Source organism: Ctenopharyngodon idella, chromosome 20, assembly GCF_019924925.1.
Source record: "Ctenopharyngodon idella isolate HZGC_01 chromosome 20, HZGC01, whole genome shotgun sequence".
Classification (NCBI taxonomy): domain Eukaryota; kingdom Metazoa; phylum Chordata; class Actinopteri; order Cypriniformes; family Xenocyprididae; genus Ctenopharyngodon; species Ctenopharyngodon idella.
In genome coordinates, this window is record NC_067239.1 from 13,502,278 (window position 1) to 13,524,009 (window position 21,732).

Below are 21,732 nucleotides of genomic sequence, written 5' to 3' on the forward strand. Positions count from 1 at the left end.
ATGTTCCACTTATCTGCACTGTCATGTGCCGATTCGGACTGAAATGTAGATGAGGTTTGAAACCACATCAAATGTAGCTGCTAACTGACCTAAAGCATGTATAGATGCATCTACTCTAAAGAGAATATAATCAGCGTATAGCATAGGTTAGTTACTATTTTCAACACTGTCAGCTGATGGCGCTTTTACAACGATCAGCAAATGGCAGCATAGAGACCGCCTTCTGATGTTTGATTGACACCCTCTCATTAGCATTTTGCGCCAAGGAAAAATAAATACGGAGCTACATTCTAAAATGAATAATCGGTTAAAATGAAAAAAAGTCAACTTTCAGTTTAGCGTTTCCTTTAACATTTTTTTCTTTCTAAAACTGTGACATGTATGGTGTCAGAGAAATTCACTAAAATATAATGTCCACTACAGTGGACAAAAGTCTATTCATGGGTCCCAGGTGGATATGATCTACTGTAGCCTAGTTATATTCACCGTAGTTTTTCATATATACATGACTGTATTCATTTCAGTTAATACAGGTGGAGCTGGGGAAGGTGGAGGGTTTCTGAAAGCGCGCTGCACCTACAGCAAATGCTAACAAAGTATTTAAAGGTTGAGCACGCAAGCTCATTGGCTATAGCAGGAACCAATCTGCTGTGCCCTGAAGAAAATGATGTAATTACAGGCAGGTTGAGTTAAGGACCTATCAGTCTGCACCATCTGGACTTTCATGACAATTTTGGGAAGCACAAAAATAGGTCTTTGCCTTTTTTACTTCAAAGGTTTCTCATAGGCTGTTTAAAATAATTTCATTTATTCAAATGATATATACATATATACAGATTGTTCTTATTTAAAGCACTATATAAATAAAGATGACTTGTCTTGACTTTTAAAAACAAAGCAAAATGACTTTAAAAACAAAGCAAATGTGGCTGTGATGACTTCTTTCCAGTCTTGCAGTCTCTCGTGTTCTTGCTCGGACATGGACAGGCTCTGAGTTCCCTGTCAGGTTGGGGTTGGACTTTAGGCTTCAGGTCAAGTCTCGAGCTCAAGCCCTCCACCAAGGACAGCAAGTATGTAATTTCCTATCCAATACAAAGATTAAATGAACAAGTCAACTCATGAAGGACTTTTTGAGCAGAAATTCTGTTTGCATCACTGATTCTGTTATTTTCCTGTTTATTACTGTGAAGCCACTTTGACACAATCTGTATTGTATAAAGCGCTATATATTACAATGAACACAAATTTGAAAATCTCACTACAAATAATCCAGAATTGAAGACAAATGATAATAATCCTACTCTGTCTGTTACACTTCCTCACACCTGAAATCACTGATTGAGTGAATCTCCTGAACTTCTTCAAACTACAGTAGACCATCACTAAACCATTTATGAAGTGACATCTGCTCTAATGTCGGCCGTTCAGTTGGATCCCGGGCTAGGCACTTTCTAATCAGATCTCTGCATTCTGTACAAATTTTAATAAGGAGAAAGCTGGTTAGTCATGACCATGTGACTTGGCATCTATGAAAATAGCATCTAAAACATGATTAATATAATGTAAAATGTTTCTTATCTTTACTTTAAAAGTGAAGTGTGTACACTCTCACTATACGTTGAGCTATATTGAAAAAAATCTTACTTCACCTTTAACTGTTTCTGTACAGAGCCTTTGCCTTATATGTGTGTTTATCAATGTTATCAATATTATTCACTCACCTTTGGATAAGTTGGAGTTCTGGAATGTAACTTTGGCTTGTGTGATTTCTGTTCTATTGCAAAAAGGGCGACATGTGTTCACCATGTTGTACAACAGCACTCCTAGAGCCCAGACATTTGCTGGGACGGCGTGGAATCGAGGCTCTGTCAAGACTTCAGGTGGGCAGTAATCCGGTGCTCCTATAAGCAAGACATTTGCACATTGTTGAGCTTTTTTTTAAAGCATCAAATAATAAGTAAGTCACTACATTCAGATTTCCACACTCCCAAAATGCTCACCAATGTATGTGTCGCTCTCGTAGCCATCACTACTAAATAGCTGACCAGCGCCAAAGTCTATCAGCTTGAGCTCTGATGTTCTTCTCTTGAACAGGAAATTCAGCGCATGAATGTCGTTATGAAATACCCCATGCTTGATGCAGTGTTGTATTGCCACCACAGCCTGTAACATGATGACCCGTGATACTGGTTCATCCGGCCCGGGTTCACGATTGATGAAGTCCAGCAAGCTCTCGCAGGGTTCCGGGTACTCCATGATGAGAGTGAATTTTCGAGGGTGTTCAAACCACTCGTATAGTTGTATGACGAAGGGGCTTGTGGGTTCTCGCCTCATCATTAGCAGCAGCGCCACTTCTGTAACGAGTGGTTTGGGATGCCCAGGCTAGAGAAAAGTAGTAGACAGAAGGTTCACTGGGTAAAATCTGAAGAAAACATGTACTTTTCTGTGATCTTTTTAGATATGTTCAAAAGAGCCTTTTCAGCTCAAAGTTATTTGGTACCTCTAGGCTTATTTGTCAATCACATTTACGCCTAATGCTTCTGATGGGTGTTTTGGCCGACTTACAATATCAAGATAACGAGCGTTGTCAATCTTGAGCATCCGCTTGATGGCAACCTGCAAAAAAAAAACCCAAAAAAGCACAAGTATTAAACCATCTGTAAATTGTTTTAAATGTTTTGATGCATGCAAGAGCAAAATGTTTGTACAATTCTGTAAGATTTACCTTTTTGCCATCAAATTTGCGTGTTCCCTCGTACACCCTGCCAAATCCTCCGGATCCAATCATCGCTCCCACATTATAGAGAGACTCAAAGGACTCTGAAAAATGAACAGAAAAATATGAGAAATATATGAGCTTGCTAGATCCAGTGCTGCTTGTGTCAAGAAAATTATATTAATATGGGGAAAATAATATTAATATTCTCTAAAAATGAGCCTTAAGATATTTTTAGTGGAAAATAAGATGACAATACTGTTTAAAATGATGTTGGAGAAATAATGACTGGCGATTTACCATTATTTGGTTTGAAGCTGAAGTGATCTGGAGCAGGTGATGGTGGCTCGGGATCAGGCTCTGGCTCCAAAACTGGTGGAGGGACAAAAGGCTCCACAACATCCACAGCACTACAGGGGCAACAGCACCGGAAAGGATGCTTCATGGCCTTCCATAGCCTGTTGAGGAAAGAACGAATTCTTTTCCTCTTCTTATGTTCTGTAGGTTTTTCTGAAATGAAGAAAAACAATTGAAAACACAACTATTAGAAATATCTCTGACGTCAAATTAAGCAATGATACAATGACATAACTTACATTTTACTGTTAAATTCTTATCTGTAATGTTTCAAATCCAAAGTAATAATAATAAAAATAATCAATGATTTTGATTAAATACATAGCAATGTCTTATTAATGACGTAACCGACACTGTAATACTCGGCACGACAGCCATTTTGACAATTTTGTGTATTTGACAGTTCAAGAGCAACAAGTCGCGAAATAGAATTCTATTGGGGATCGTATGCTGTCTGAGAAGAGGCTTTCTGTGCGCGTGTTTCGGGTATGTGTCAGCGCAAGTACCATTGATCTGTACACTTTACACCGCCCAGCCTTATTTCAATCTCACCTGTTGAGCTCTTGTTCACAGGAGGAGCCTCCCTGGCACCCTGAGCAGTTAGGCCATATGAAGTTTCTGCTGGCTCGACAGGAACTTGACCTGGCAGCGGAGGGCACAGCAACTCTTCGAGGCTGTCGGACCTGGACAAACACCTGTTTCTGCAACTGCTGTGGCCGTTTTGGCTATCCGCTCCATCACCACTCCACCTCCAAACGAGTTCGTATGAGCCTCTGCTGCTAAGGCTTAACGACTGATGACCGCTCTGGCACTCCCTCTTCCTGTGAGCCTGACCTGTGGACACAGAAACAGCCAACTCAGAAGACAGAGGTGTTAAATATCCAGGAAGCTCCTGGCTCTGTGTCTGGGTCGGGTCTGGCAGTGGATCCTGATCACGATCATCAGAACTGGGTCTCCAAACATCACATTCAGACATTGCATAGTTATTAATGTTTTAATAATCAATAATCAATGTCAGTGGTCAATTACAAATTGTTACCTCAGTTACTCAAATTGAAAAGTTTATTTCACATGCAAATAATCAAATACATGTTATCAAATGAGTTACCTCACACAATTTTCTTCACATTAATCTAATCAATCATCGTACAACATCATACCATAACATATCATAAACAAATGAAAAATTAAAGCACTCACCTCCTCTTCCACCCATCATGTGAGCCATCGACATCCTCCTGCAAACTGCAACAAAAACAATACAAAACACAATACAAAATACAATACAATAAAATACAACTCTCCTCAGAAATACTCCTCCTAAAAAAATAAATAAATAAATAAAATAAAACAAAAAATTTAATTAAAATTTAATAAAACCAAATTCCTTCTAAAATAAGAATAGAACAGTAAAATAAAAGTATCCTCAGAAATAATATGAACTCTTTAAAAAATATAACTCTATATAAAGGATATATCCTGCGAAGTCCTTCTAGAATAAAAGTCTCCTCTCAGAAATCCTCCAAACAGCTTCAAAATCACAAGATTCGCTCAGAAAATACTCCGCAAAAGTCCGTGAATTCGCCTCGTCTCTCAACCAACATTTAGCGATCTGTTTGAGTATTTATATTCAGTCAGAATTCATAACACGCGTCGCTATAGCAACTAAAATTCAAATCACTCATATGCACGCACTTACTCACGTGCACATGAGCAGAGCGCGTGAGCGCACATCGAATCTGAATGCATTTACTGAATAGTTACAAACTTAATTTTGACGTTTTCTTTAATACGTTTACCCTCGGTTTCACAGACAAGGTTTAAGCTAGTCCCAGACTAAAATGCATGTTTGTAACTGAAAGTAACTTGAACTGACATAACTTAAAATATGTCAGTGCCATTGTTTTGTCTCAAGATGCACACCAGTAATGTTTTTTTCTAGTGAACGTTTATAAAAGCTACTTAAATGCCCTAATTGAACTAAGGCTTAATCCTGGTTTATAGGCTAAGCCCTGTCTGTGAAACCAGGGCCATAGGATTTATTCTTTCTGAACAGTTCTTCTTCTTCTTCTTATTATTATTATAATCCGTGGAATTATTTGTGTCTAAAATCTTCTTTATTCATAACTGAGCAAAAGCGTCCACTTTGCAAATAAGGCACTTACAGTATAACGTTTCCCAACCGGAGTGCCATGTAAAAACTCCTTCAAACATTTTTAAATTGCTAAAATGTGTTATAAAAAAAAAAAAAAAAATGTATTATGCACCATTGTAAAAGTAAAGTAAGGGATTAGCTACTCTTGTTTTTTTTTTATAAGAGCCAACTCCTTACATCTTTGTTGATCCTGGAACAACATTCCAATCAGCCAATCAGATTTGAGGGACAAGTTTACCGTTTATGTCAAGTTTAGGCTTGCAACCATGATTAAGTGCTTCTACATCAATGTTATTCACCTATCTTTTAGGGATAATTTATGGGTAGGATTAGGTTTAGGAGTAGGAATAGGGTTAAGACTAAATTTTCAGACTGGAATGTTGTTCCAGGATCAACAAAATATGTTGATCCAGAAACATGGCAAAATCACAGTGACCTTTGGCCCACTCTTCTTTACAACGTTGCTCCAGTTCATTAAGGTTTGTGGACATCTGTTAATGCACAGCTCTTGCCACAGCATTTCAGTCGGGGTGAGGTCTGAACTTCGACTGAGCCATTGCAACACCTTTGTTCTTTTCTTTTTCAGCCATTCTGTTGTAGATTTGCTGGTGTTCTTAGGATCATTGTCCAGTTGCATGACCCAATTTTGGCCGAGTTTAGCCGTCGGATGGATGGCCTCACATTTGACTCTAGAAAACTTTGGTATACAGAGGAATTCATGGTCGACTCAATGACTGCGAGGTGCCCAGGTCCCGTGGATACAAAACAAGCGCAAAATCTTCAGCCCTATACCCACATGCTTGACTTTTGGTATGAGGTGTTTGTGCTGATATGCTCTTTTGGCACTGTGCATATGGCCAAACATCTCCATTTTGGACTCATCTGTCCAAAGGACATTGTTCTAGAAGTCTTATGGTTTGTTCAAATGCAACTTTGCAAACCTAAGCCGTGCTGTCATGTTTTTTTTTTAGAGGCTTTCTCCTGGAAACCATTACACACATTCCATACATGTCTTTTTCTAATTGTACTGTCTTGAACTTTAACATTTAACATGTTAACTGAGGCCTGTAGAGTCTGAGGTGTAGTTGTTGGGTTGTCTGCAATTGCATGGTCTGATCTTGGGGTGAATTTACTGGGACGTCCACTCCTGGAAAGATTGGTGTCTATTTTGAATGTCTTCCAGTTGTGTATAATCTTCCTCACTGAATGATGGACTTCAAATTGTTTGGAAATGGCCTTGTAATCATTCTCAGATTGATGGCAGCAACAATTGCTTCTCTAAGATCATTGCTGATGTCTTTCCTCCTTGGCATTGTGTTAACACACACCTGAAAGCTCCAGATGCTCAAACTGCCAGAACTTCAGCTTTTATAGAGGTGATCACACTTGCTGATGATCAGTAAATCAAAGGCATTTGATTATCAGTGCCTGACTGTGTCACACCCTCACACCACATGGACTTTCAGTTTGTTTGTTTTCATCGGTCACATGTGCTCCTTTGTTCCGTTTTCCCGCCCCAATCTATCACCATAGACACTGCACTAATCACCACAGCAGTTAATCATTTGAGTTAATCATCTGTGTATATAAGTTCAGTTCAGTTGTTGTCTTTGTTTGGTCTCGTAACTTTTTTGGTTGTGTTGCTGCTTCTCTGTTGGATCTTACCTGTTTGGATTATTAAAATTAACCTGTTTACTCATCTTCATCTTCGTGTGTGATTGCACAACCAGCGCGTTACAGACTATTACTTACCCTCTTAATTCCTATGTTAACAGTAAGGGTGTCCTATGATTGTCACCCATGGCTTTTCCATTTTGGCTTTAATTTTGCTAAACAAATAATGACACTGTGTGATATGTCATGTGTTGTTGTTGTTCATCTGAGGTTTTATTTTCCAAATTTTAAAGTCCCCCTGTAGTTAATAATTGTATCCCTTACTCATCTTTGATCACCAAAATTACATATTTGAATGTTTTTTCCTGTGAAAAAAAAAAAAAAAATCTTAATTGCCTTGAAATAGCTTGAATGTACCTTTACACCCTTGACTCATTTAATACACACGGACCTACGAATATGATAATTAGCCCCGCCTCCACTCACTCACACAAGCTCAGACGAGATCCACTAGGTGAACTTACTGAGGTAAACGCTGCACAATGGTATCGATTTTTACGTCGGACACATAACAGCAATTAATATGATTAGCGTTTTGCTTGACTACATTATCAAACAGATAATATTGTGTTGCTAATAATGTTACACAAACCATGTTTACATTCACGAGTCAGCTGCCTTCTGACAATCAGTATCCTTAGAAACTCTTTGAACAACTCAGAACGTCAGTGGAGAAAGGCATATAGTTCATCATAACATTGTAATATGCATCATACACCCGCCATATTGCTAAATATACCAGATTTTTCATATCAACAGAAAAATATATCGGGATAGCCTAATCTTCTTTTGAGACTCCCTTGTGCGGCCAGTTAATGATATGCTAAAGCCAGCCGGCACGTTGACGTGGTTGGCTAAAGGGTAGTTTGTGACGTCAGAAACACCAGCGATTTCAAACCGCGGGTTTGAGACTGTCTTTAGATCGCTGCAGTTTTAAAGAGAAAATACTCAGCAATGGTGTTGACTTATGAACTTGCACATGGTTTGTCTTAAAGCATGGTAAAAACACCAGATAGACATATGAACAATATTAAAAATTAGATTTTCACCACAGGGGGACTTTAAGACCTGCCAAGGACCAGATGATTTTTTATTATGCCCTGATACAGAAAACCATGGAATTCAATAGGGTGTCCTAACTTTTTCACATGACTGTATATGTGTGTGTGTGTGTGTGTGTGTCTGTGTATATATATATATATATATATATATATACACCATTATAGTAATGAACGCACCTTTCACACGCACTTGATTGACAGATAAACTCTGTGCTCCTATTTCAGTGCTGTTGTTAAGTTGAGGGTATTTTTTATTTTCAGCAAACAGTTTGCTTCAAACATTCAGATTAACAGTATTAAAGTGGGCAAATGTTATCATTCAACTGAACTGTGTATATACATTTTAAACACAATATGTTCTTTGTATGCAATAAATGCATGTTTTGAATGAGCGCGGTTTATAGCGTATTTAATTCAACTGCTCAGGAACATGATGAACGCCATCCTGCACTCCAAATCATATAGGCCTATGGGCTTTTTCGTTTAGTGTTGTTTTGGGATCCTTTATTATTTTGGATTTCTTCACCACTACTAACCGGATTGATGATGCATTAGTGATACTGAAAGCTGATTGGTCTTGATGGTTATACAATGCTGGTCAGATTTATTTGCCACCTTGGTAAATATGATCAAAGATGGCTGTAAAAAATAAATCTGCATTGTTTATCCTTTTGATATTTTATTAAAAAAATTAGCAAAAATCGAACTTTTCATTGAAGTAAAAGAATTTAAAGTGGGGGGAAAATTACATTATGAAATAAAGTTTTACTCCAAAACAATTATTTGCCCCCTTTTATTAAATACTTTTTGCAACATCCTTTTGCCAAGATAACAGCTCTGTGTTTTCACCTATAATGCCTGATGAGTTTGGAGAACACCTGACAAGAGATCAGAGACCATTCCTTCATGCAGAATCTCTCCAGATCCTTCAGATTCCCAGCTCCATGTCGGTGCTTCTTCTCTTCAGTTCACTTCACTCATTTTCTTTAGGGTTCAGGTCAGGGGAATGGGATGGTCATGGCAGAAGCTTCATTTTGTGCTCAGTGACATATTTTTGTGTTGGTTTTGATGTTTGTTTTGGATCATTGTCCTGATGGAAGATCCAACTACGGCCCATTATAGGATTTCTAGCAGAAGCGGTCAGGTTTTGATATTTTATCTGTTGGTATTTGATAGAATCCACCATGTAGGCTATCTGAACAAGATGTCCAGGACCTCCAGCAGAAAATTAGGCCCACAACATTAAAGATACAGCAGTGTATTTTACACTTGGGCTACTTTTTATCCCTGTGTGCACCAAACCCATCTTAAGTGTTTGCTGCCAAAAAGCTCTTTTTTTTGTTGTTGTTTTGTTTCATCTGACCGTAGAACCCGTCCCGTTAGAAGTTCCAGTAGCGTCAGTTACTTTTAAAACGTTCTATGGTCAGATGAAACAAAAAAAAAAAAGAGCTTTTTGGCAGCAAACACTTAAGATGATAAAGTGGCTTCCTAAATTAATTAAAAACATAAACAATCAAAACACCCCTGGAGCACATTCTTTGTTCTTCATTTTCTAGAAGAAGAGTTAAAAACCTTGCTGTATTTTTGTGTAGTTAATTAAGAGAGGATACTGCCATCTTGCTCCGACGAAAGTGACTTGAACTCACCTGACGTCGTAAACATCAATTCCCAATTTGTAAATACGAACTTCCCAGGAGGACTTGAACGCAGCAGTCAATGGTGTTTGGGCTTGCTGAGCCACAGAGCGCCCCCTGCATGAACGACCAGCATCGCAGCATAATGCTGCATTAACGGCTGCACTGATTTCAGTTCAGTTGCCAGTGAAAACGACAGGTGCAGGTGCTTTGTGCTGTTCTTTAATGCGCAAAACGGCGATTCTTACATCGTAAACAAATACTTTGAATTTCGAATGTGATGTGAGATATACGTGCAATCGTTTCCATCGTGGGGAAGGAGCTTTTACAGCGCAATTATGTTTCATTCGGCGCATCATGTCCAGCGAGCGCTTATCTGTTCCGTTCTTCTCTGTATGACGAGGACGGTCATGATGACGCGGTCCTCTTCAACATCTGACCTCAAATCCAAAATATCCGGCGTGGAAGAACTGCTGGAGGAGTTCCGTAAGCAGTTACAGCAGGATGAGTCGGACTCGAGAGAGGATGAGGAGGATGGAGACCGCTGTGTCAGTGGCTTTAAGGCGGTGGAGGAGCGCATCATCCGCGCCAGCGCCTCCATCGAGCAGGGCGCCGCGTTCCTGTCCGCCCCGCAGAGGGTGTTTAGCTGGAGGGACTGCGTGCATGCCTGCTGTTCTCACCCGCACTGCACATCTGCCATCATCCAGGAGGACCTCAAGCAGTCGGACGACAGTTTACGCTGTTATTTGTTCAACTGCACATACAGAGGCAGGAATGTGTGCTCGTTTTCTTTTCAGCCGGGATTCAGCACCTACAGTCGGGCAGACAACAGCACTAGAGCCCATGAGTCCTCCCGGGGCTCCGCTGCCACTGGCCGTCCCAACACTTCAGCCAGGAAACCTGCATTTGGGATAGATGAGGAGGAGTCCGAAATGCAGGGTGGGTTTCTCCGATTGTATGGGCCGCAGGATCGGGCCAAAATGACCACGAAAAACAATAATGATTTATTAGCTTATTTGGGGTCCCTTCTGACAGATTCTTTTATAGAATGTACACTACTTTCCAAAAGTTAAATTGGGAGCATGTAAGATTTTTTTATTACCCTATTATTAAAAGAATCTAATACTTTTATTCAGCAAGGATGCGTTAAATTGATCAAAAGTGACAGTAAAGACTTTTAAATTGTTACAGAAATTCTATTTCGAATAAGAGCTGTTCTTCTGAATCTGAATTTTTTTTTTCACCAAAAGGCGGCATGGGGACGTGTGTACATGACGTCACGGTCTTCACAAATATAGACAATAACGATAACAGTGTCGTTTTCAAAAACTTGTACTTTGAATCCCCTTTTTAAAAGTTTGTTTTTTTTCAAGCTGCCAAAACGCCGTTGTCGAAAGTGGTTTTTAGTTGAAAGTGGTGTTGTGTAAACTGCCCTGAGTTTACAAGAAGAGAAGAATTCAAAATTCACTGTTTAAATCTTTGACCACTGCCATACACAGCGTACACTTTTATGACTGAAATGCTGGTAAGTATTTACAAGAACAATATTTTTTCCCGCTCAAAGGAGAAAGAACATTTGAAATGGGACGTTATTATGGCAGCAATTAGGCCTATACATTAAAATATAAACCAAGCAGCTTTATGTTTACCTCATGTAGACATAGGAATGCGTGAGTATTATCACTGAGGTGCCATACAAGTTTATTTTTACGGTCCACATGAGAAACAATTACCGTCCGAATATAGGGCTAATAGAATCCTGAAAAAACGAATCACAATTTCCACAAAAATAAGCAGGCAGCAGCACAACTGTTATAATAATAATGTTTCTTGAGCAGCAAATAAGCAAATTAGAAGGATTTCAGTAGGATCATGTGACACTGAAGACTGAAAATTCAGCTTTACCTTCACAGGAATAAATTACATTAAACATATATTAAAATAGAAAAGAGTTCTTTTAAATTTTAACAATATATTCAGAGTATTTCACTTTTACTGTATTTTTTGATCAAATAAATGCAGCATTAGTGAGAAAAATCTTAACTTTTGAATTGTAGTGCACATTTAACATTTAAATTTAAATTACTTCAGCTTATATTAACTGGCCACCTATATCAAATAGAGAGCTTGACCAGGAAATATAATCACAATTATTCACAACATTTACTTATTTTTCAAATAATCTAACAATAAGTGTTTTTTGGCATTTCACTGAAGGATATGTTTTTGTAACTTAGGTTACAAATACCATGAAAAGGTGAAATGATAAAATATTTAAGAGCAATAAACTCTGAGCAGCACCACACGGTCTTCCGGGCACCTTTTGATGATGTCACAGACTGTTGTTTTTTTATATCAGTTTTTTTTAAATCAGGTTTTTATATGATTTCAGAATGGCTTCTTGTTCCTGTTATACTGAATGACCTCCAACAAACTGGATATTCGGGACAAAAGTCCCCTGGTTATTTCAGTATTTAAAAAAACAATAAAACATAGTCCTTTTAATATAACACAGCCAACACTTATCTGAAAATATCAAGAAAACAAATATATTTTTTAACTTGATATTTTATATATTTATTTAAAGATGTAATGGTAAAATCAAAGTCTGGACCATTACGCTGAATGACAATTTTACACTTTGGAACATTATTTCACCCATATTTTGAAAAATGAAAGTAGACAATTTACTTGAATTTAATGATTTTTATGTATATAAAATCACTTTTGTAAATTTAATTTGATGTGGACACCAAAATAGTGACGTCTCGTCTTTGACCCTAGAACAAAAACGCTGCAGTTTTAAACAATGTTGGCAGTTTGTGTTGTCACACAAATTTTTTGAAGTTGACTTTTTGCGGGTTTGGGTTTCACAGGTTTGGATGAGCCGCCCCGTAGTGATGCGGGTCAGGACTTGGTGGTTCAGCTGCCTACAGACTGGGCGGTGCTAGACGGCAGAGACAGCACTGATGATCATGACATCATACATTATGACTGGGCTCTTGTGAAAGGTTACCCCTCCATTAAAATGAAGGTAAACCTGTCATTGTCAGTCATTTCTCATAGTTAACACTCAACATGGCTCTGTGTGAACATCCTGACCAGTCGGACATAGCAACATTGGCTAAACCGATGTGGGGGAGCGTTTAAGAAAACTGTCGCTGTTCTATTGGTTTTTGTACTGATGTTTGGTAGGTAATATCATATGAGCTTCAATGATGGCACTCTTATTTGTAGTCACCGTTGAACTCAGATCAATTTTGTTGCTTGTGTCACTTATAACTGCCAAATCTGACTTCCAGCTGTTTTATTGCTGCATATTGCTTCATGTGGCAAAATTTAAATGCTTATATTAACACAGCCGTCTATCTATATTGCAAATGTTTGTGTTGACTTGAAAGCCATCGCTTACTATCCAGTCGAGCTGTTACATTTATTTGTTTTATGTTTGTGTCAGTTACATTGTAATGCACTTCCACAGAGACTGCAAAATGTAGACCTGAGTAAAATCATGACCTAAATATCCATGCCATATGTAGAATTCTTCTCCAGTTTTGTTTAGTCTAGTGAAAAATATCTGTGATCCATCTTCTGTGAGATACAAGTCAAATGTGGCCTTTACTGGTCTTGTTGTCTGATTTCTGCAGGTGACTCATCCAGGCCTGCTGAAACTCAGTGGTCTCAGAGAAGGAATTTACACCTTTGAGTTAACCGTCACCGACACAGCGGGACAGAAGAGCTCTGACAACGTGTCTGTTAGTGTGCTCGCCCCTGCACCAAACGCTGAAGGTCAGACATTATTTGTTTATATCTTCCTTCAAAATTACTTTTGTAATTTTGTATGCGAGTGTGTGTGAGCATACATACAGTAGGTAATCTACCAAAATGCCTATTACCGCCACGTGTACCGCGAGGTTGCGGCGTTAAATACCACCCAGTCACATGTGACACTCGTTTGAATACTTTTTGTGGCAAAAACAAAACAAAAAGAATGACTTTATTCCACAATATCTTCTCTTCCCTGTCATTCTCCAATGCAGTTTACATTGTAAACACAGTGCAGCGCTTCCGGGTTCTACGTCAGAACGCCAGCTCAGTATTGGCGGACGCTGTTCACATGAGCACCACAACGCATGCATGTGCTGCTGATGCAGGAGCCGGCCAATAATAAGCTAGCATTCTGACGTAGAACCTGGAAGCGCTGCATTGTGTCAACAACATAAACAGCATAGGAGAATGACAGGGAAGAGAAGAATTTGTTGAATAAGACGCTGTTTTTTAGTGCTGCGAATCCACTTCAAAAGGATAAATACTCACACTGGAATTGATAAGGTAAAACCGACAGCACTGTTACTGTTCGTAACAGTTCGGAAGCCTCCGGAGCTGAAATTACAGATTGGGCCGTCTGACCAATAAGAGCAGAGTCGGCTCTCAGAAAGGAGAGGTTTCTTTGAGAAAGGAGGTGATGTGCAGTGTATAGTGTGAGAAAATTAAAGTGTTTTTTGACCTTTGATGCATGTAAATCTATTGTAGGAGACACTAAAACAAAATTAGGAACCTAGCATAATAGGGGCAATTGAATGATTATTTGGTGTCAAGCATAGTTAGGCTGGTTGAGGGTCATGCCGACTTATCATCAATCAGACACGTTTAAAGAGCTGTACGTATAGGAGCATAATTGAACAGAGCAGAACACAGGACCAAAGAGGTTTATTTTTAACATGACATTAAACAACATTCAAGGCTCAAGATGTTCAAAAACTGAGAGATTCGGCACAATGTTGGTATGCATGTGTACATAGACTGGAGAAAAGTGGAGTGATATAAGACTAGGGAACTATTCACAATCAGTGCAGATGATGGAATCAACCACAAACCTAGCGGTACCATACAATGTAGTTGTTTATGAGAAGATGGCACAAAAATGAAAGAATGCTTCTTTTTGCGGGACTGTCCGGGATGTGTGTGGATGAAAGCACACAATACGGGAAGGCTCTGGCATTGTGAATGAACAAAATAATGTAGTACTACTAGAACAGTTAACGAAATAACTTTCGAGGACATTTTCTTAATTCTCAGTGTGGAAGTGTCCTAAGGTCTAGGCCTAAATGTGCAAGCATTCATTATTGTGTGCATAGGACAGAGATCCGGTACAGACAGATAAAAGAGAAATTGGTGCAATAGTTACAATATTCTTAAAAGATTAAAGGGGTCATGAACTGCATTTTTAAAACAAATTATAATGTTCTCTGAGGTCCACTTATAGTGTATTCATTACAAAAAAACATTCTAATTTAGAAGTAATAAGTTATTTTCTATCCTGTTTTTTTACCCTGTCTTTCGAATGCTCCATTATGATGGGCGCATCACATTCAAGACTTGAAGTAAATGCCCACTGCTGTGATTGGGCATATATTTTTGCAGTTTTGCATATTAAAATAATTTTCAACGTCCCCGCCATTACACATGTGGAATTGTTTTGAAAAATTCCGATGTTGAAAAATGGCAACCAGTGAAAAAACCGCTCATAACTGTGTGAGATTGTTACTCTTGTTATCTGATGAAGGCCTTGGATGGATGAAACGTCATGTTGTTTTAATTAATAAAGCTTGAACTTTGCACCTTTGTTCAGCTCATATGCTTTTTTATTTTTGGTTGCACCTCCTCTTCTGTTGGTAGAGCACCTCTTTTTAACATTTGTTACATAACCGGTGAAATTCAGCCATATATGTTTGAGATGGAGTCTGATCCCAAATCAGAAGACAACAAACATACACTTCAAATATCAAGTAGACTCCAGTTTGCAACAGCGTGGTAATTAATAATCTTTATTTATATTTATTCCTAATGTATTTGTGAGATAGTTAATGCATTATAGTAGTGTTTAAATGAAGATGCTACAGAAAGGTTTTTATCTCAAAACATTTGCCAACTGTGAAACATTTATGCATATTACATATGCTTTAGAAGTCTTAGTTGTGGCAAATAAAGTTTAAAGGGTTAGTTCACCCAAAAAACGAAAATTCTGTCATTAATTACTCACCCTCATGCCGTTCCACACCCGTAAGACCTTCATTCTTCTTCGGAACACAAATTAAGATATTTTTGTTGAAATCCGATGGCTCAGTGAGGCATGCATAGCCAGCAATGACATTTCTTCTCTCAAGATCCATTAATGTACTACAAACATATTTAAATCAGTTCATGTGAGTACAGTGGTTCAATATTAATATTATAAAGCGACGAGAATATTTTTGGTGCGCCAAAAAAACAAAATAACAACTTGTATAGTGATGGCTGATTTCAAAACACTGCTTCATGAAGCTTCGGAGTGTTATGAATCAGCGTGTCGAATGATTCGGATCGCATGTCAAACCGCCAAACTGCTGAAATCATGTGACTTTGGCGCTCCGAACCGCTGATTTGACACGCTGATTCATAACGCTCCGAAGCTTCAGGAAGCAGTGTTTTGAAATCGGCCATCACTATATAAGTCGTTATTTTGTTTTTTTGGCACACCAAAAATATTCTCGTCACTTTATAATATTAATATTGAACCACTGTACTCACATGAACTGATTTAAATATGTTTGTAGTACATTAATGGATCTTGAGAGAGGAAATGTCATTGCTGGCTATGCAGGCCTCACTGAGCCATCGGATTTCAACAAAAATATCTTAATTTGCGTTCCAAAGATTAACGAAGGTCTTACGGGTGTGGAACGACATGAGGGTGAGTAATAAATGACATTATTTTCATTTTTGGGTGAACTAACCCTTTAAGTACTTGGAGTTACCACAGTTGTATTTGACAGGATAACTTGCGATGTTTTGTGTAAGTATGAATGAATATACCATTGTTTGTTTCTTATATTCATAATTCATCATTTTCTGTAAAGTGAAAGTAAAATGATTACATACAAATGATCTGGAACAGACAAAGCAATAGTGACACATTGTAAAAACACTGTAACTCAAACTTGTGCGTTGCGACATTATTGTCGGATCCAATGCAGTTGGCTCTTTTATCTTTAGTCTCTCTGAAAAGCCTGTGCTGAACGGTGCCTTGTTTAAAAATGAATCTGCAGTAAAATGAAGCAAACAAACAGTGTCTTACTGACGCAATCTGTAACTTTGTTAAAAATAAAGTTCATCCACGCTTTCTTAAAGTTATGATCACAAGGATGGAAATGCAATGACTGTTTTTACACAACTTAAACATCTTGTAATTCTCAGAGGCATCTCTATGGTTTTGTTGCTGGAGTAATCCTTTGTGCAGATCAGTGGGTGGGGCTAAAGAGGCAATGATGTAACAGTAGGCGTTGATTTTCTTCTGCAGAGGCGGTCTTTTAACGCTCTATGATGTCATGCTGAGACAAAATCCAAAGAGAGTCATTTGGGAGCTTGGTTTCAATAAAAGATGTTTTTAGACTAACGAGGAAGTTTTGAGATTTTAAACTTTTATAGTATACTTTTATAGTACAGTGGCCCCTTATATGTCAAAAAACCTAGAGAAAAAAAAATCAAAAATTCAAAATTCCTGACCCCTTTAAGATAATAGTGATGTGCATGTAAACATGGATCATAAGGTATGTCTGAGGAGTAATATGGATTCTTTAGGGATGTTTAATGAGCAGTCTGACAGCTGTTGGAAGGAAAATGTTCTTTAATCTGGAAGATTTAGCTGTCAGTGATCTCTCTCTGAGGGGAGCAGCTGAAACCAGTTTTATGCTGCGTTAGATGAATCCTTGGTCCTTTTTTAGCACGTGGTGATTTTTTTTTTGTAAAGCCGCTTTGAAACAACGTGTATTGTGAAAACGCTATACAAATAAAATTGACTTAATGTGATGAACAGAGATTTTGGGAAGTTGCATCTCTAAATTCATCCTCTTAAAAATACAGTACAACCACAAGAAATAAAAACACTAGTAAGAGGGAAATAATCTAGGTAATCTCATGAGTTGTCCATCCTGACCCGATTTTCAATGTAGAATTCTATAAATTTTTATTATTATATGTAAAAAAAAAAAAAAAAAAAAAAAATTGTTTAATCCTAATATATTACCTTTAACACTGTTTTTTTTACTGCAGTACTTTATTTAATGTCATGTGTTTTTGTTGTCTTGGTTTCTTAATGTATTACTAGTTGTATTTTCTGACATTGTCTATTATGTGCAGATCACTTCCTAACTCTTAAAATTGCCTTGTGAGGATTTATTAACTGTAAACTTTAATCAATCTGTATGGACGTGACACAGATGTGTGTTTCTCTAAAGTGTGTACAGGTCACTGTTCTCGGTATCAGTTCATGTGTGATGATGGCTGCTGTATAGACATTGGTTATGCCTGCGATGGAAAGCAACACTGCCCTGACCGATCAGATGAAGATTTCTGCCAAAATTGTAAGCTTAGACCACCATGCCATTCGCCGACCATCTTCTCAGAAGCCTTTTCAGTACCTTAATTATTTTAAGATATGTAAAAAGTGTTTGGTCTTTTTTATAGTTGATACTGGTCCTAAGTCCTACCAATCCTCTAAACATGGAACAGATATACAAACTGAAGCAGCAGCCCAGACGCCCTCAGAAATACAGCTCACTGACATCCCTAAACCTGAACAACATCAACATTATGGCTTTGACAACCAAGGTAATGCATAAGATACATCATTCAAAGACACAAACACACACACACATTTAAAGGAATAGTTCATCAGAAGTTCAAGTGACCCAATTCCATTTTTTGGATCTGACCCATGAACGTGTAAGGAGGGAAAAAAGCACAATTCTGTCAAAATTCTGTCAAAAATAATGCACAAAATTCTGTCATTAATTACTCACCCTCATGTCGTTCCACACTCCTAAGACCTTTGTTCATCTTCGGAATACTTCGGAATTAAGATATTTTTCATAAAATCTGATGGCTCAGTGAGGCCTGCATTGCCAGCAAGACAATTAACACTTTCAATGCCCAGAAAGCTACTAAAGACATATCTAAAACAGTTCATGTGACTACAGTGGTTCAACCTTAATGTTATGAAGCGACAAGAATACTTTTTGTGTGCCAAAAAATCAAAATAACGCCTTTATTCAACAATATTTAGTAATGGGCGATTTCAAAACAGTGTTTCATGAAGCTTCGAAGCTTTACGAATCTTTTGTTTCGAATCAGTGGTTCGGAGCGTGTATCAAACTGCCAAAGTCACGTGATTTCAGTAAACGAGGCTTCATTATGTCATAAGTGTTTCGAAATTTCAATGGTTCACCACTGGGGGGCGTGACTTTGGCCGTTTGATACACGCTCCGAACCACTGATTCGAAACAAAAGATTCGTAAAGCTTCGAAGCTTCATGAAACGGTGTTTTGAAATCGGCCATCACTACATATTGTTGAATAAAGTTGTTATTTTGTTTTTTGGTGCTCAAATAGTATTCTCGTCACTTCATAACATTCAGATTGAACCACTGTAGTCACATGAACTGTTTTAAATACGTCTTTAGTAGCTTTCTGGGCATTGAAAGTGTTAATTGTCTTGCTGGCAATGCAGGCCTCACTGGGCCATCGGATTTCATCAAAAATATCTTAATTTGTGTTCCGAAGATGAACGAAGGTCTTACGGGTGTGGAACGACACGAGGGTGAGTAAATAATGACAGAATTTTCATTTTTGGGTGAACTAAGCCTTTAAGAGACTAGGGTTTTGCTGACCTTTTAAAGTGGTGCGAAAAGCAAAAGCTTGTATTATCATTTCATCGGTGTCCATTGCAAATCACACCGTTTTTACTTCCTTTTCAGCCTAAGCTTTCATGGGTTAGTACGTCTACCTTGGGTTGTTTCTCCAAGTGTATAGTGTAAATGTAGATATCGGATATGGGTCACTTTCAAAGAAGATGTAAGCTGATCTTCAAAATAATCGAAAATAGTCAACAAATCGGAATTGGGCATCAAGACCTGCAGTGTAAATGTCTAGACACTTAATGCTGTGTAGAGTACAAAAGTTTCTGTCTCTCTGTGTTAGATCCCTGTGCAGCGCCCCCAGTGGCCGGCCCGTGTAAAGGTGTTTTCCCACGCTGGTATTATGATTCTGAAACAGGAGACTGCCAGCACTTCCAGTATGGCGGCTGCAAAGGAAACCACAACAACTTCCTCCAGAAGTCTGATTGTGTGAATGAGTGCATTCAGAAACCATGTGAGACTTGACCACCTTTGATTAGCTGATTAAATTTATTAAATTAAATGTATTCTGTTGAGAATGCTATGACTCTAAAAATGATTGTTTTGCCATCTTTCAGCATTAACAAAACATCAGGCCACTGCAACACCATTACCCAGCAGGAAGATATATACATGTATGTACAACAATGTCAGTTTTCAGTTTAGGATAGAATATTTTGTTGTAGTTGGCTGTAGTTGTAACTTACATATCAGCATCTAAAATGTGTGTGTGTGTTTGTAAGGCTGTCAGATCACGTGTTGTTTCAAATGATTTAAACAATGTAAATCTAATGCACGTTCACTCAGTGTTTTCACTGATTTCAAAGAAGAAAATAGTATCCCCTTACAGTGAAAATCAGTGTGTGCTTTCACAAACAGCTACTGTTAACATCAAAAATGCATTTAGTGTCTCATGTTTTTTTTTTTGCGTGACTTTAAGTGAGGTAGTCAGGCTCTTTAATGTCTTTGTGTTAACTGTGCTTTTGATCAAATTAATTGGCTGCAGCATGTAATGATAAAAACAATTGCTTTTCTATGTGCAGCTCCCATAGTCTCAGTCCATAAGGAAAAACAGCAAAATTCTCTCTTAGAGTCTCAGAATGCACTGCCAGCATCTAAAATATATCGTGCACTGGAAGGACACCCACCCCCTGAATCAGGTATGTTTTACTTCATGAGTACCCAAACATACTGCACTAAACACATCACTTGTACTTGTTTGTGTGTATTTTCTCAGATATTTCAAGTGTCACTCTATGTGTGTGTGTGTAGGTGCAATCCTTCCCCTGGCTTTAGGTTTGATCATCAGCGCTCTGCTCTTACTGATGGTGGGCTGCAGGCTCTGGCTTGTACGTCGCAGACTGAAGAAGGCTTTGCCTCTCACCACAGAAGAGTCTGATTACCTCATCAATGGCATGTATCTGTAGCAGTGCCAATCAACCCTCCAATTTGCTGCACTATTTGTGCATGACTGTGTGTAGTGGAGGATACATGAGTTGTCAAAAGAATCTAATACAGGAGTAGCCAGCCCTGCTCCTGAGGCCGGATGCACCAGCTGTAAGTAAGTTACAACTACAGCCTAGTCGTGATATAAAGGGGCACTAAATTACATCTTACGCACAACTAAATATCTTTGCGTTGCACTGTTAAAGGTAGGGTAGGCAACTTTGGACAGGCTAGCAATAGCAAGCTAGCTTTGAATGCATAAGATCCCACCCTCACTTCAGAGCTCTCTCTCCAAAGCCATGCCTCCTCCAAAAGACATGAATGCACATTTGGATTGAATGCAATGATTGGATGAACATTTTTTGGTCCTGAGACTTCCACAGAATATATACGTACATGTCTTAAAATTTAGACCACTTTTATTATTGATTGCTATCAGGATGCGAAGAGAGTTTCAACATGTAAAACAAAAAGTGTTTATAAAACAAATTGCCTACCCTACCTTTAAGCTTATTTGACTCTACATATAAACAAAATATTTCCACCAGCCTCAGACAAGGCTGCAAATCAGCATATTGATTAAATTGTGGAATAAAACAGCAGATTAATTGAATTGCATCAAAATCAGACTGACAGACTTCAATCCTTAAAGGATTAGTTCACTTTCAAATGAAAATTAGCCCAAGCTTTACTCACCCTCTAGCCACCCTAGGTGTATATGACTTTATTTTTTCTGATGAACACAATCGGAGAAATATTAATAAATATCCTGACGCATCCGAGCTTTTTTAATGGCAGTAAACGTTACCAAACTAGTATGAGCTGAAGAAAGTGCCTCCATCCACATCCATCCATCATAAACATATTCCACACTGGGTGGGTTAATAAAGGCCAAAAGGCCTGGGTGGGTTAATAAAGGCCTTCTGAAGCGATGCGATGCATTTGTGTAAAAAAATTATCCATATTTAACAAGTTAT

The 21,732-nt window shown here is 38.3% G+C and overlaps 2 protein-coding genes across 3 annotated transcripts; one reads left to right on the forward strand and one right to left on the reverse strand.

Moving 5' to 3' along the window:
* Positions 1 to 828: 828 nt before the first annotated feature.
* On the reverse strand, positions 829 to 9,756 carry LOC127501862 (serine/threonine-protein kinase pim-2-like). Of its 2 annotated transcripts, XM_051874105.1 has the most exons (10): positions 9,610 to 9,738; positions 4,274 to 4,685; positions 3,626 to 3,907; positions 3,017 to 3,226; positions 2,726 to 2,820; positions 2,566 to 2,616; positions 2,001 to 2,382; positions 1,722 to 1,901; positions 1,326 to 1,470; positions 829 to 1,082 (listed from the first exon to the last, which is right to left on the reverse strand). In XM_051874105.1, exons 2-9 carry the CDS (start codon positions 4,305 to 4,307, stop codon positions 1,367 to 1,369), a joined length of 1,338 nt encoding a protein of 445 aa, XP_051730065.1. In that variant the 5' UTR covers positions 4,308 to 4,685; positions 9,610 to 9,738; the 3' UTR covers positions 829 to 1,082; positions 1,326 to 1,366. The 2 variants fall into 2 exon arrangements, with proteins under 2 accessions (XP_051730065.1, XP_051730066.1); XM_051874106.1 differs by lacking the exon at positions 1,326 to 1,470 and having other exon boundaries at positions 4,274 to 4,318; positions 9,610 to 9,756.
* A 24-nt stretch (positions 9,757 to 9,780) lies between these two features.
* lrp11 (low density lipoprotein receptor-related protein 11) lies at positions 9,781 to 21,503 on the forward strand. Its single transcript, XM_051874104.1, has 9 exons — positions 9,781 to 10,536; positions 12,474 to 12,631; positions 13,245 to 13,386; positions 17,874 to 17,999; positions 18,103 to 18,246; positions 19,614 to 19,784; positions 19,888 to 19,944; positions 20,353 to 20,469; positions 20,582 to 21,503. Exons 1-9 carry the CDS (start codon positions 9,936 to 9,938, stop codon positions 20,734 to 20,736), a joined length of 1,671 nt encoding a protein of 556 aa, XP_051730064.1. The 5' UTR covers positions 9,781 to 9,935; the 3' UTR covers positions 20,737 to 21,503.
* Positions 21,504 to 21,732: the final 229 nt, after the last annotated feature.

Coding starts and splice junctions, on each gene's coding strand:
- LOC127501862 (XM_051874105.1), bottom strand. CDS start 4,307: ATGTCGATGGCTCACATGATGGGTGGAAGAGGAG. Junction 3,227..3,625: donor TGTGAACAAGAGCTCAACAG/GTGAGATTGAAA, acceptor TCTTCATTTCAG/AAAAACCTACAGAACATAAG. Junction 2,821..3,016: donor CAGCTTCAAACCAAATAATG/GTAAATCGCCAG, acceptor TTCATTTTTCAG/AGTCCTTTGAGTCTCTCTAT.
- lrp11 (XM_051874104.1), top strand. CDS start 9,936: ATGTTTCATTCGGCGCATCATGTCCAGCGAGCGCTTATCTGTTCCGTT. Junction 19,785..19,887: donor TGAGTGCATTCAGAAACCAT/GTGAGACTTGAC, acceptor GCCATCTTTCAG/CATTAACAAAACATCAGGCC. Junction 20,470..20,581: donor ACACCCACCCCCTGAATCAG/GTATGTTTTACT, acceptor GTGTGTGTGTAG/GTGCAATCCTTCCCCTGGCT.